This window comes from Suncus etruscus, chromosome 2 (assembly GCF_024139225.1).
Source record: "Suncus etruscus isolate mSunEtr1 chromosome 2, mSunEtr1.pri.cur, whole genome shotgun sequence".
Classification (NCBI taxonomy): domain Eukaryota; kingdom Metazoa; phylum Chordata; class Mammalia; order Eulipotyphla; family Soricidae; genus Suncus; species Suncus etruscus.
In genome coordinates, this window is record NC_064849.1 from 57,550,826 (window position 1) to 57,565,670 (window position 14,845).

Sequence of the window (14,845 nt, forward strand, 5' to 3'; positions counted from 1 at the left end):
AATACAAGTGCCCGCCACACTGTACTATCTCTCTTGGTCCTATAGTTTTATTTTCTTACCATACCTATTGGTGGTGGGAGATGAGAGGCTCATCTCAGTTTGTTGCTTGGAGGTCACCCAGAAGCTTTAGTGGGGACTATGCTGTGTCAGGGATTGAACTGCTACTCTCATATATCTTCGTCTATCTATGGAAAGTAATTTCAAGGATGATATTTATAGCTTGGTGCCTGGAATATTGTAGAGAAATTCAGAAAAAATGTATTAAATTACTGAATTTTATATTATAGACACACCTTTTCATCATAGTTTAATCTGTGTGTGGCTCTGTGTGGTTTTTGTTAATTTGGTGAGGAATTACCTTGTGCTCAGGCCCAGGTGTACTGGGGCTAGTAGGGCTATATACTTTGGAGATTTTTGGCCCATATAATTGAACTCAGGATCTTGCACATGCAGTTTTTTGTTTTGTTTTTGGGTCATACCCAAAGATGTTCAGGAGTTGATCTTGGCTTTGCACTCTGGAATTAAGTTCTGGTGGTGCTCAGGGGGCTTAACTTGGGTTGGCCATATGCAAGGCAAATACCCACCTACTGCTAGTGCTGTGACCCCATATTTACAACTTTTATGTTTTTTTATTTGAGCCTCTTACCTGGCCCGGTAGTTTATTTTGAGGGTCTCCCAAGCAGTGTTCAAGAAGCCCTGGGGCCCTTCCTTTTTAATTTTTAGTCAATTGTGCTGGTGGTTCAATTTCATGGATTTGGTGCTACTCAGTCCCTGCAGTGCCTAGGATTATCCAGAAATGTTTGGGGTGCTTCCAGAACTGTACTCAGTGAGGCTTAGAGAGCTGTATGTGTTGCTTGGGATTTAACCAGGATTACCTGCATCAAAGTCAAGTGTCTTTAACCCCCTATACTCTCAGTTAACAGGGGTTAAATTGAAGCTAGTTTGTATAGCTTGAATATTTCTTGAATATTTTTCGATAAATCATTGATGATTTGAAGGGAAAAGTGACATGCTGATGTATTAAAATCAGGAGTTCTGGGCCCGGAGAGATAGCACAGCGGAGTTTGCCTTGCAAGCAGCTGATCCAGGACCAAAGGTGGTTGGTTCGAATCCCGGTGTCCCATATGGTCCCCCGTGCCTGCCAGGAGCTATTTCTGAGCAGACAGCCAGGAGTAACCCCTGAGCACCGCTGGGTGTGACCCAAAAACCAAAATAAATAAATAAATAAAATCAGGAGTTCTCTGGGATCTGAGCTATATATAGCACAGTGTGGATAGGTTGACCGAGGTTTGATCCCTGGCAGCCCATATGTTTTCTCTAAACCTGCCAAGAGTAATTTCTGAAGGCAGAGCCTAGAGTAACTCCTGAGCACTGTCAAGTGTGCCCCCCCCAAAAAAAAAACCCAAAATAAATTAAAATCAAATCAAATCAGGAGTAATTGAAGGCATGGGACTGCTAGATTGTTTTATTTTCATTTATATGTGACTGTTGTTTGTCATGCCTATAGACCTTAAATTTAATAAGGGCACAAGTGTTCAATTTGAAATTTTATTATATATACTAATAGATATTAGCATTTTTACTTTGAGTTTTGCAAAATTTTAGGTTTCAGTTTATGTCATTTATTCTTTTTTCTCTTCTTTTTTTTTTGGTTTTTGGGTCACACCCGGCGGTGCTCAGGGGTTACTCCTGGCTGTCTGCTCAGAAATAGCTCCTGGCAGGCACGGGGGACCATATGGGACACCGGGATTTGAACCAACCACCTTTGGTCCTGGATCGGCTGCTTGCAAGGCAAACGCCCTGTGCTATCTCTCCCGGCCCATCGTTCATTCTTAGTAATTTATATATGGCAATTAAGTATTATACTGGTTAAATAGAAAAATAAATTTAAGAGTTAAAAAAAAACGGCTGGATAGATAGTGCAGGGGATAAGGCATATTTGCCTGTGTGATAGAGTACTTGTATTCCTTGTGTGAGTCCCTGGGCTCAATTCCTGGCTCTGCAAAAAATAAATAAGAATATTTTGATGAGGTCATTATATTAAATAGAAAATAAGCAAAAGTTTCAAAACAAATAAAACTGAAAGTGCTAGTATTAATAAGTCCCTTTAGATTCTTTTGATTTTATTATTGTATGGTTACATTTTGTTTAAATTTCTTAAATATGGATTAAAAATTCTTTGTTTACTACTTTTTCAAGGAAAGCCAGTCTTGCACTGATTCGGAAAATGATTCATTTTTGCTCTGAAGCATTGTTGAAGGAAGTCTGTGATTCTGATGTTGGTCATAATTTGCCTACAACACTAGTAGAAATCACTGCTACCGTCCTTGATCAAGAGGTCAGCATTTCATCTTTTTTTTTTAAACTTCTGTTGCTTTGATTTTCTTTACGTAGCAGCTAGTAAAGTAACTTTTCTTTCAATTTTCGTAAATCATTTATGTTTGTAAGTCACTGCATTTTTTCTTATGTAGGCAGTTATACTTAGTTTTATTGTTTTCCCTTAATTTCTTTTTTCTTTTTCTTGCCCAGGATGATGATGATGGCCATTTGCTGGCTTTGCAGATCATAAGGGATTTAGTAGATAAAGGAGGTGATATATTTCTGGATCAGCTAGCCAGACTTGGTGTAATTAGCAAAGTGTCAACTTTGGCAGGTCCTTCTTCTGATGATGAAAATGAAGAGGAGTCAAAACCAGAAAAAGTAAGTGACTTTAATTGTAGTGGTATAAGGAATAGGATTCTGTCTGTTTGTTTTGGAGTCATACCTAGTGAGGCTTGGAGACTACTCCTGGGTGTGTGCTCAGGAACCACCACATCTTGTAGATTTGGGGGGGACCATAAAGGATATCAGGCATTGAATTTGGGGATTGAACCTGGGTTGACGGTGTGCAAGCCCTTGGAATGGGATTTATTTTTTTTTAAAGAAATCTAGTTCATATTAAATGGATTTTTGACACAATAATTAAATAAGTAATGTAAATTTTATCTCAGTTTTTGGTCACACCCGGCAGCACTTAGGGGTTATTCCTGGCTCTACGCTCAGAAATTGCTCCTGGCAAGCTCAGGGGATCATATGGGATACTGGGATTCGAATCACCGTCCTTCTGCATGCAAGGCATGCCTTACCTCCATGCTAACTCGCTGGCCCCTATCTCAGTACTAATTTGTACTGAAAGTGTGGTCAGTGTTCTAAAACAACTAACAATTTATATGTAGACCTAGAAAATAAGCAGTTTGCATAGATCTGCTATTATTTGTATGAATATATTAACATTTTTATGACTTGATCTGCTAGTTGAGTGTCTGTCTTGTCTGTCTTGTCTGTCTGTCTTGTCTGTCTTGTCTGTCTGTCTGTCTGTCTGTATCTATCTATATCTATCTATCTATCTACCTCCCTACCTACCTACCTACCTACCTACCTACCTACCTACCTACCTACCTACACCCTACCTACCTACCTACCTACACCCTACCTACCTACCTACCTACCTACCTACCTACCTACCTACATTTAATCTATCTGGTTTTTGGGTCACACCCGGCAGTGCTCAGAAGTTACTTCTAGTTATATGCTCAGAAATTGTTCTCTCTGGCCCTGAATGTTTGCTTTAGTAGCACAGATATACTAAACTGGTCTGGCAAGAGAGTATGGAGGGCACATATGTAGAGTATACTGGAGACTGTGGGCTGTGCCTTTAAAAAGATGTTAGTAGAGGGGCCGAAGAGATAGCATGGAAGTAGGGCATTTGCCTTGCATGCAGAAGGATGGTGGTTTGAATCCCAGCATCCCATATTGTCCCCTGAGCCTGCCAGGAGTGATTTCTGAGCGTAAAGCCAGCAGTAACCCCTGAGCGCTGCCGGGTGTGACCCCCCAAAAAAAATGTTAATAGAGGGCCGGAGAGATAGCATGGAGGTAGGGTGCTTGCCTTGCATGCAGAAGGACAGGGTTCGAATCCCAGCATCCCATATAGTTCCCTAAGCCTGCCAGGAGCGATTTCTGAGCATAGAGCCAGGAATAATACCCCTGAGTGCCGCTGGGTGTGACCCAAAAACAAACAGAAACAAATGTTTGTAGAATCAGAATAAATATTAAATTATAGGCAATTACATTATAATATTTTAGGGTTTAAGGTGCTTTATTTCAAAATTTGATTAATAGTAAAGCTTTAACAACATTTTAAATATTTTAAATAGAAAATTATTTTCCATGTTGCATTAACTTTTAGGAAGATGAACCACAGGAAGATGCTAAAGAATTGCAACAAGGCAAACCATATCATTGGAGAGACTGGTCAATCATTAGAGGAAGGGATTGCTTATATATATGGAGTGATGCAGCAGCCTTGGAATTATCTAATGGTAGTAATGGATGGTTCAGATTTATCTTGGATGGAAAACTTGCCACCATGTATTCAAGTGGTAGTCCTGAAGGTGGATCAGATAGCTCAGGTAATATTTTGTTTCTAGTAATAAATATTAATTATATAATTTTGACCATTTTTATCTCATTATTTTGTGCAATGTAGCTTATGTTTATCTTTCCGGTTTACTTTAATTTAAAGAGAAATACCATTGGGGCTGTAGCAATAATACATTGGGAGTGGTACTTGCCTTAGTACTTCTCTGACCTATGTTCAAATCTTGGCATCCATATGGTTCCCTGAGACTGCCAGGAGTGATCATAATCTGATCGTAGTCAGGTGGACTCTCGCCTTCGAAAATTAGTCATGAAGCATTTCATAAATGTGAGCGTGTGTGTTCGTTTGTGACAAGGATTGAACCCAGGACCTCTCCAGCTCCCTAAAATGCCCTTTTATTGTGAGTAAAGGAATAGTACTTTACATTCTTTAAATTTCTCCAACCTTTTAGTTACTGCTGCCTATTTAATCAAATGTAATGATGAGTTGCACAAATGTAATGTTTCTTATCATATTACCTCTTAAATCCTTAAACCTAAAAAATTTATGGTTGGCCCAGAGTGATAGTACAACAGATAAAGCACTGGCCTTGCACATAGCTAACATGGTTTCAATCCCTGGCACTCCATATGTTCCCTCATGAGCACTACCAGGAGTGATCCAAAAGTCCAAAAATCAAGACCAAAAAAACAAGACAAACAAAAATTATGACTGCATGAATGAATGCTTTTATGCTTAAACTTAAAAATAAAAATCATAATCTTTAAAAAAATAAATTTATATTTCAGAAAATAGTTGCTTTTTTTCCTAAAAATAAATATGTGAAAGGAATGAGATTTTAAAATAATCATTTTGTCTCTATAGAAAGCAGAAGTGAATTCTTAGAGAAATTACAAAGAGCCCGAGGTCAAGTAAAGCCGTCTACTTCGAGCCAACCTATACTGTCAGCACCAGGACCTGCTAAACTTACTGTAGGGAATTGGTCACTAACATGTTTGAAAGAAGGAGAAATTGCTATTCATAATTCAGATGGTCAGCAAGCAACAATATTGAAAGAAGATTTACCTGGTTTTGTATTTGAATCTAATAGAGGAACCAAACATTCATTTACTGCAGAAACCTCTCTGGGTGAGTATGTACTCTGGGGATGTAGCGTGATGGCAAAGTGCAGAGAAAACTACGTTCAGTCTCTGGAAAACACATGCACAGATAGGAAAAGAATAATGTTACAATAAAACATCCTGTGGAAAACTTATTTTTTTAGGTTCAGAATTTGTGACTGGATGGACTGGCAAAAGAGGCAGAAAACTAAAATCCAAGTTAGAAAAAACAAAGCAAAAGGTATGTTTGTGGGAATTGCTGATTCTTTTTCCATTGATCTAGTTAAGATTTGTAATATGTACGCTTGTTCACCTTGCACCATGGTCCAGTCGGGTTTGATCCTTGACATCCCATATGATCCCCAAATCACAGCCAGGAGTGATTCCTGAGTGCAGAGCTAGGAGTAACCCCTTAGCACTGCCAGGTATTGTCTAAAAACGAAAACAAAAGTTAAGCTGTAACATAATCTACTTGAATTTAATGTATTTTTTAGCATTTTTCTTGTGTTCATCATTTATTTATTTATTTTTTCTTTCTATTTTTGGGTCACACCTGGCAGTGCTCAGGATTTACTCCTGGCTCTACTCTCAGAAATTGCTCCCGGCAGGCTTTGGGGACCATTTGGGATGCCGGGATTCAAACCACCGTCCTTCTGCATGCAAAGCAAACACCTATTTCCATGCTATCTTTCCGGCCCTCATCATTTCATTTTTGCTTATTTTCAAGAGGGTAGAGGGTATACCCCACTATACTATTACTATATTACGATACTAAGCTATATTACTATAACTTCTTTTTCATTTTGATTGAGCCTTCAATTCTGGGGGGAAAAAAGACATGACTGTATAAAATATACAACAGTCTTAAATAAAATCACTAGTTTCAGAAAGATTGAAGAACAATGTGCTAATGAATTCAATTTAAAAATCACAATACTAATTTTTGAGTTACCTATTTAAATATGCATTAATTTTTATTTGTTTTTTAGGCCATACCTGACAGCGTTCAGGGGTTACTCATAACTCTTTGTACAGAAATTGCTCCTGGCAGGCTCGGGACCGCAAGGAATGCCAGGGATTGAACCCGGGTCTTTCCCAGGTCAGCTACGTGCAAGGCAAATGCTTTACTGCTGTGCCATCACTCCAGTCCCTGATGTGCATTATTTTAATTTTTATGGTATTTTTATTAAAATAAGAGCATTAAAGTATTATATAAAGGTTTGGGTTTTGTACACTTAAAAAATTGAAAAAAAAAATTGATCAGAAGCTGAGAGATAGCACAGAAGTAGAGCGCTTGCCTTGTATGTGGCCCACCCAGGGTGGATCGTGGTTAGATTCCTGGCATCCCATGTGGTCCCCCGTGCCTGCCAGGAGCAATTTCTGAGCCTGGAGCCAGGAATAACCCCTGAGCAGTGCTGGGTGTGACCCAAAAAATCACACACACACACACACACACACACACACACACACACACACACACACACAAAGTAAATAAATACAATGTTAAAAGACTGGTAAAATTACTGATTTTAGTAAAAATTAACATTTGCTATTTTATTTTGGTAGGTTCGAACTATGGCTCGAGATTTATATGACGACCACTTTAAGGCTGTAGAAAGCATGCCTCGTGGAGTAGTGGTAACACTCAGAAATATAGCAACTCAATTAGAATCATCTTGGGAACTTCATACTAATAGACAAGTAAGTTTGTCTTTAGATTTTATTATATCCTTTGATCTTAGATTTTGGGGGGTGGATTGACCCTGTGGTGCTCAAAGGTTACTGCTGGTTCTGTGCTAAGGGGTCATTCCTGCAGTGTTCGGGGGACCATATGGGATGCCAGATATTGAACCCAGATCAGCACAGTGCGAAGCAAACGCCCTACCTGCTGTGCTGTTGCTCTGGCTCCTTAGTATCATTTATTGGTACCCTTTATATTTTGATATTTAGGGCATTGCATACTATTACCCATGCATTAAATTTGGCCTGCTTTTCATTGTAGAAATAATCTTGTGATTAATCATACATATTTATTATTACTATTGTTATTATTTGGTTTTTGGGTCACACTTGGCTGTGTTCAGGGCTTATTTTTAGCTAACATGCCAGGATCAGTTCTGCTGGCTATACCTATTCTTTATTCATTTTCTGGGTTTTCCGCCTAGCTTTGTGCATGGGGAATCTTTACTAGACATGTAGTGCTGGGAATTAATTGGTGTTAGCTGTCTGCTTGACCAATGTGGCAACCCCTTGTCCTCTCTTTAGCCTGAAAATCTATTTACTGTATTTTCTGGCGTAATAAGATGACTTTTGAAACAAAAAAAAAAAAAATCAAAAATTGTGGGTCGTTTATATGCCGAGTATATCCCAAAAACGTTTCCATATGCTGCTAAATGAAAATCATCTGGCTATTGCCACGAAACGAATTTTCCAACTCGATCCTGCACCAATCACTGCAAGGCTGCTCGGACCGCCTCTAACTCGCCAATCCAAGCAGACTTTTTTTGCATTCAAATTATACAATGTTCTGTACCTGAATCTACACTGTAAAAAGCATGCTCAGATTGGCCAGAGTCAGAGAGGAAGTCTATTACAGTATAACCTCTGAACCTTTGCTTGTTGTGATTGGCTCACTGTGATAATACAGTTGCAGCACAGGAACGTTGTAAACTTTGCCAAGGAACACAATAACTGTGCTGCGGCATGACAGTATGGAGTAACAGAAAAGATGGTCCGAGATTGTAAAATTAGGGGGTCATCTTATACGCTGGAAAATATAGTACTATTATCTCAAATTTTATTTTATTTTTATTTGGGTTTTTGGGCCACACCCAGTGATGCTCAGGGGTTACTCCTGGCTATGCTCTCAGAAATAGCTCCTGGCTTGGAGGACCATATGGAATGCTGGGGGATCAAACCGAGGTCCTTTGTAGGATAGCACTTACAAGGCAGATGCCTTACCGCTAGTGTCACTGCTTTGGCCCTTCAAATTTTATTGTTTATAATGCTGCTCACTTACTGATCTAGTGTCTGTTTCTCCCCCCACCTTTTTTGGGGGGATTTTGGGCCACACCTGATGATGCTCAGGGGTTACTCCTAGCTATGCGCTCAGAAATCATTCCTGGCTTGGGGTTCCATGTAGACGCCGGGGGATTGAACCGGGGTTTGTCCTGGGTTAGCATGTGCAAGGCAAATACCCTACTACTCGAGCCACCACTCTGGCTCCTTTTTCTGCTTTTTGATGACTTCAGTAGCTAATGAATAGGTGTGACAGACTATACAGTCTAAGTATGTGTATCTGACCCTTTACAGAAATGTTTGATAGTTCTAATGAAAATGATTTATTTATAACTAATTATCATATTTTTTTTTTTTTTTTTTTTTGGTTTTTGGGCCACACCCGGTGCCGCTCAGGGGTTACTCCTGGCTATGCGCTCAGAAGTCACTCCTGGCTTGGGGGACCATATGGGATGCCAGGGGATTGAACCGCGGTCCGTCCGAGGCTAGCGCAGGCAAGGCAGGCACCTTACCTTTAGCGCCACCGCCCGGCCCCTAATTATCATATTTTTGAAAAAATGAAGTGTTTTATTTTTTGTTGTATTTATTAAATTTTTCTTTTATCTTTTAGTGTATTGAAAGTGAGAACACCTGGCGAGATTTAATGAAGACAGCTTTAGAAAATTTAATAGTACTTTTAAAGGATGAAAACACAATTTCACCATATGAAATGTGTAGTAGTGGCTTGGTTCAAGCACTACTTACTGTTTTAAATAATGTAAGTTTATGAAGTATTATGAAATGATATATACTGTTTTAGTTACGGAAGGTATTGCGAACTCAACTTTTGTCATGCACTATTTAAGTTTTCTGAAGAAATTTTAAAAATCTGAGTAGCAAAGGGAGGTAAAGTGGTTTGCATTCCCATTCAATAGCACTATTATAAATTACAGCACTTAAAAGGAAAAAGATGGGAGAGAGAGAGAAAGTGAAAATGTTTGCCATAGAGGCAGGGTTGTTGCACAGGTGGGAAACTTGCAGCATAGATGGCAGTAACTGTATACTGTTGAAGGGATGGGTGCTTGAATACTGTGGAACTGAACCTCAATAAAATTTTTTTTAAATAAAAAAAGATAAAAGGAATAAGAAAGAACAATTAGAGCAGCAGATGGTAATTTATATTTTACCAAGCCTTTGTCATTAATTTGTTCTAAAACTTGTTGAGATAGTTTGTTCAAGTAGAAAATATCCATACTATAAAATGAAAAATGATCTTTGTAAATAAATTTGAAGTAACTTTGTCGTATTTTTTTTTGAGAAAAACTAATTTAGGTATGTAAGGGAAATATTGTATATTATCATAGTCTCCTAGTTATATAGTAAAAGGGTTTTTAATTAAAATAAAATTATTTTACTTAGATTATGTGATTAATTTTGTAATGTTTTTATTAATGCATAATTTTGTGATACATTTTTATTAATAGCCATATAATATTTTTTTTTAGAGCCTGGATTTAGATCTGAAACAAGATTGTAGTCAGCTGGTAGAGAGAATAAATGTCTTTAAAACAGCCTTTAGTGAAAATGAAGACGAAGAAAGGTAATTCCCCCAGATACTTCTTTTATTTTAAGTTTTGGTGTTTGCAGTTTTCTTTAAAATTGTCTAAATATAGTATTTATACATGAAACTTTTTATTCCTAATGAAAAGAGCAGCGATGTGTAACAAGAACAGAGTTTTTAAGACATTGAGTCTAGGGCCATTGTGATAATACACATAGCCTGTATAGTCCCTCAAGCACTGCTTGTAGTAATTCCTGAGTGCAGTCATGAGTAACACCTGAGCATTGCTGGGTGTGGCTTCCTGAAAAACCAAAGCAAACCCCAAAACATTATTAAGTCTAATGGAATAAGAAAAATTTCACATCTGTTTTATTGCTTCATATAAATTAGATATCTCTTGAGGATCAAGAGAACCAGTCCATGGTAGGAAGCTTGTCACAAAGAGTGGTAAATGTAGTTAGTGTAATGAGTGGTCAGTCCACTGTGAGCAGTTTCAGTGATAGTTGAAATTGATCACTCTGGATAAGAATTGGGTGCTGAAAGGGGATAAAAGGATATAATATAGGACCCCTTCATTAGCAATAGTGCAAACCACAGTGTCTAAAAAGAAGAGAGGGAGGAGGGTGAGAGAGGGAAATACGGACACTGGTGGCAGGAAATGTACACTGGTGAAGTGCACTGAAACGCAAACACGAACAGTTTTGTAACCATAATGCTTAAATAAAGTTACTATTGAAAAAATTAGATATCTTTAGCATATACTTGGTAGGGCTGGGGATTTAGCCTTATTGGTAGAATAGATGCCTCAGTGAGTGATAAAATGCCCTCCCCCAGAAAGATAATTTAATATTGATGCAGTATTTGATAATTGTTAATTCTGAGATAATTGTAAGGATGATTTTAAAATTTCTTTTGTACAAAAAATTTTAAAAAATTTCTGGGTGAGAAGATGGAGATATAGTTTATTGGGTAGATACATTCCTTGCACACAGTTTATCCTCCTGTTTCAGTCTTCTGCACCCAGTGGTTCCCTGAGCTTCACTATGAGTGAAGTGATCCCTGAGTGCAGAGCCAGAAGTAAAGCCCTGAGTACTGCCTGGTGGGTATGTTGACTCAGAACTTTAAAAACAACAACAACAACAACAACAAAAAATCTTGATTATATAACATGCTCTCTGGCATAAGGAGAAAACAATTTCTGGGAATGTTTTAAATAATTGTTGAAGTTAGGACATGGTTTGATGAAATATGATTTTATAGTTTCATTGACTTTTAAATATTAAATCTTTAAAATCAGATTATTTAATGCCATTAAAATGATGCATATTATATATTATAGATTTAAAGCAATTTTTTCAAGTATTATTGCATTAAATAGTTTAGCTTTTTTGTTTGTTTGTTTTTGGGCCACACCCGGCATTGCTCAGGGGTTATTCCTGGCTGTCTGCTCAGAAATAGCTCCTAGCAGGCATGGGGGACCATATGGGACACTGGGATTCGAGCCAACCACCTTTGGTCCTGGATCGGCTGCTTGCAAGGCAAACGCCACTGTGCTATCTCTCCGGGCCCAATAGTTTAGCTTTTTACAAGTAATTAATGATGCTAAAATATAATTGTTAGAATAGGATTATGATTTTGTATAAATTTCTTTAAGTAGCATTATTCAATTAAGAATTGCAAATTATTTTTCATTGTATTTTTGTTTTGTTTTGTTTTGTTTGGTTTGGTTTGGTTTGGTTTGGTTTGGTTTGGTTTGGTGAGCTCTCCCAAGTAGTGTTACAGTAGCCTGATATGGGAGTTGGGGGCATGACCTGCATTATGATTGGTTGCTGGTAATTCTGAGGCCAAGGATAAGATAGATACTCTTCAGACTTTGTGGTGCTAGGAATTACCTGCGTTAGACCATAGTGTGGAGGTTTGCAGGATTGTATCTGGCAATACTTGGGGCACTGAGTGGTGCCAGAGATCAAACTGGTTTTTTGCCTCATAACCACTAATTCTTTTTTTTTTTAAGTTTTGTTTGGGCGTGGGGAATTGAATTGAAAGTATTTTTGACTATTCGTGAATAATCTAATGAAATGTTAAATGTCTTTAACTTAATGTAAGTTCTTATTGATACTGGTTAGTATAGTTTTTCCATGAAAGTATAGAAAAACTCTTCATAGTTACTCTTTTCTTTGCAGTCGACCAGCAGTCGCATTAATTCGAAAATTAATAGCGGTACTAGAATCCATTGAACGCCTACCTCTTCATTTGTATGATACACCAGGGTCCTCATATAACCTCCAGGTAGCCATGGAAAATAGAGTTACTATTGTTTTATGCATTTAGGGTTATTTTAAAATAAGCTCTACTTTTTTGTTGTTTTAAGTAAGTATTGTGCTTAAACACTAAAGACTAACTTAAATGTCATTTGAAATCTTCTTGATTCTTGAATGGTAATGGAATTTCTACTTTTGTTTGACCATTTGAATTTGGATAGTATTAAATTATTAAGTAAATACTATAAGTCATAAAACATAATTTGATACATTGTAAATAAAAAAGACTCATTGAAAGTAGGAAAAAAATTAGTGTTTTGTAGAATTAAGTTAGATTTCTGTTTCAGTACGTATCAACTTGTCAGCATCATGTAAAAAAAAAAAGCTTAAACCACATTTCTTTTCTTTTTTTTTTGTTTTTTTTTTTTTGTTTGTTTTTTTGGTTTTTGGGCCACACCCGTTTGACGCTCAGGGGTTACTCCTGGCTATGTGCTCAGAAATCGCCCCTGGCTTGGGGGGACCATATGGGACGCCGGGGGATCGAACCGTGGTCCGTTCCTTGGCTAGCGCTTGTAAGGCAGACACCTTACCTCTAGCGCCACCTTCCCGGCCCCAAACCACATTTATTTTCTCCTCTGTATGTCATTGTATGTCTTCTGTATGTCATTCAGAAGCTTAGAATTCCTTAAGCCAGTACTAGTACTAGGATTGAAATGCATGCAATCCTGTACTTTAAATTTTCTCCCTAGCCAGAGCACCAACATTTTTATTTTACATTTATCATTTCAGGACTCTGTAAGATTCCAAACCAGAATGGTAAAGAATGTGCCCTGTGGTAAATCTCACATTGTAGGAATTAAGATTTATATTGAAATTACAACTAAATTGTTAGCCTTAAATAGTGGTTAGTAGAACAATAGATTGAATACTTTTTGCAATTTTGAATGTTGGTTGTCTCTTATTTAGTAATTTTATTTAAACAGTGTTTAAAGTTGTTTTGACATTTTGTTTGATTTAAGTCTAAGTATCACTCAGTAACCTTTTAATTTTATTTATTTATTTATTTATTTATTTATTTATTTATTTATTTATTTTTGGTTTTTGGGCCACACCCAGTGATGCTCCTGGCTATGCACTCAGAAATTGCTCTTGCCTTTTGGGACCATATGGGACACTGGGGTCTAACCAAGGTCCCTCCCTGGTCAGCTGCGTGCAAGGCAAATGCCCTACCACTGCACTATTGCTTCGGCACCCCCCCTTTAATTTTTGTTTGTTTGTTTTTGGGTCACACCTGGGGATGCTCAGGGCTCTGTGCTCAGAAATCGCTCCTGGCTTAGGGGGCCATATAGGACGCTAGGGGATCGAACCACGATCCATCTTAGGTCAGCCACATGCAAGGCAAATGCCCTACCTCTGCGTCACTGCTCCAGCCCTGCCCCCTTTTAATTTTATTTATAATTTTTAACTTTTATCTTTTGGCTTTAGACTTTAGCACCTGGAAATGCTCAGGCTTATTTCTTTTTATTCTGGTCTTGTAATGTATTTGTTTTACAGTTTTCGGGGGAAAGCAACCTATATTCTAACCATTCTTACGATTTTTGCTTAGATACTTACAAGAAGATTAAGATTTCGGCTGGAACGTGCACCTGGTGAAACTGCCTTGATAGACAGAACTGGCAGAATGTTGAAGATGGAACCCTTAGCCACAGTTGAATCTCTGGAACAGTATCTGTTGAAAATGGTGAGCTTCGGGCCCAGAGAGATAGCACAGCAGCGTTTGCCTTACAATCAGCTGATCCAGGACCAAAGGTGGTTGGTTCGAATCCCGGTGTCCCATATGGTCCCCCGTGCCTGCCAGGAACTATTTCTGAGCAGACAGCCAGGAGTAAGCCCTGAGCAATGCCGGGTGTGGCCCCAAAACCAAAACCAAAACAAAAAAAAAAAAAAAAAGAAAAGAAAATGGTGAGCTTCTCTCATCCCTCTGGTGAAATAAACTGTTTTCATCATGATTTAATCCTTTAGAAATGTAGTTGGGAAGTATGTGTCCAGACTTGTGCCCGTACAATTTGACCCAATGATTTATTTTACTTTTGGGGATTTTTTTTTTTTGTTTGTTTTTTTGAGCCACACTCAGCAGTGTTCAGGTGTTCCTCCTGCCTCTGTGCTCAGAAATTATACGTGTCAGGCTTGGGGGACCATCAGGATGCCAGAGATTGAACCTGGATCGGCCATGTACAAGACAAATGCCCATCTGTTGTTATTGCTCTGGCCCCCTTGAAGGATTTTTCTTAAAAAAAGTAATACTTATACCATAGATAGTTTTTTATGAAGTTATTATATTTATAATACTAAAATAGTAAACAAAATTATATAAAGGGATATAAATTGATAATTATAAAATTGACTACTATGCAACTGTTAAAATGTATGGAGGTGGAGGGAGGACAATTCGGTGGTGGGAATTCCCCTGATTCAATATTAATATGTACCTGGAATATTACTGTGAATG

The 14,845-nt window shown here is 38.0% G+C and overlaps 1 protein-coding gene across 2 annotated transcripts in view; it reads left to right on the top strand.

Annotated features, from left to right (window-relative positions):
• HECTD1 (HECT domain E3 ubiquitin protein ligase 1) overlaps nucleotides 1–14,845 on the top strand; it is a 112,667-nt gene that overhangs the window by 44,112 nt on the left and 53,710 nt on the right. For both annotated transcript variants that reach the window (XM_049766568.1, XM_049766569.1), the window contains exons 10-19: nucleotides 2,200–2,338; nucleotides 2,530–2,700; nucleotides 4,226–4,448; nucleotides 5,282–5,545; nucleotides 5,682–5,758; nucleotides 7,084–7,218; nucleotides 9,146–9,292; nucleotides 10,020–10,114; nucleotides 12,259–12,364; nucleotides 13,943–14,077. In XM_049766568.1, coding sequence (XP_049622525.1) covers nucleotides 2,200–2,338; nucleotides 2,530–2,700; nucleotides 4,226–4,448; nucleotides 5,282–5,545; nucleotides 5,682–5,758; nucleotides 7,084–7,218; nucleotides 9,146–9,292; nucleotides 10,020–10,114; nucleotides 12,259–12,364; nucleotides 13,943–14,077 — 1,492 coding nt within the window. The remainder of the gene's footprint in view (nucleotides 1–2,199; nucleotides 2,339–2,529; nucleotides 2,701–4,225; nucleotides 4,449–5,281; nucleotides 5,546–5,681; nucleotides 5,759–7,083; nucleotides 7,219–9,145; nucleotides 9,293–10,019; nucleotides 10,115–12,258; nucleotides 12,365–13,942; nucleotides 14,078–14,845) is intronic.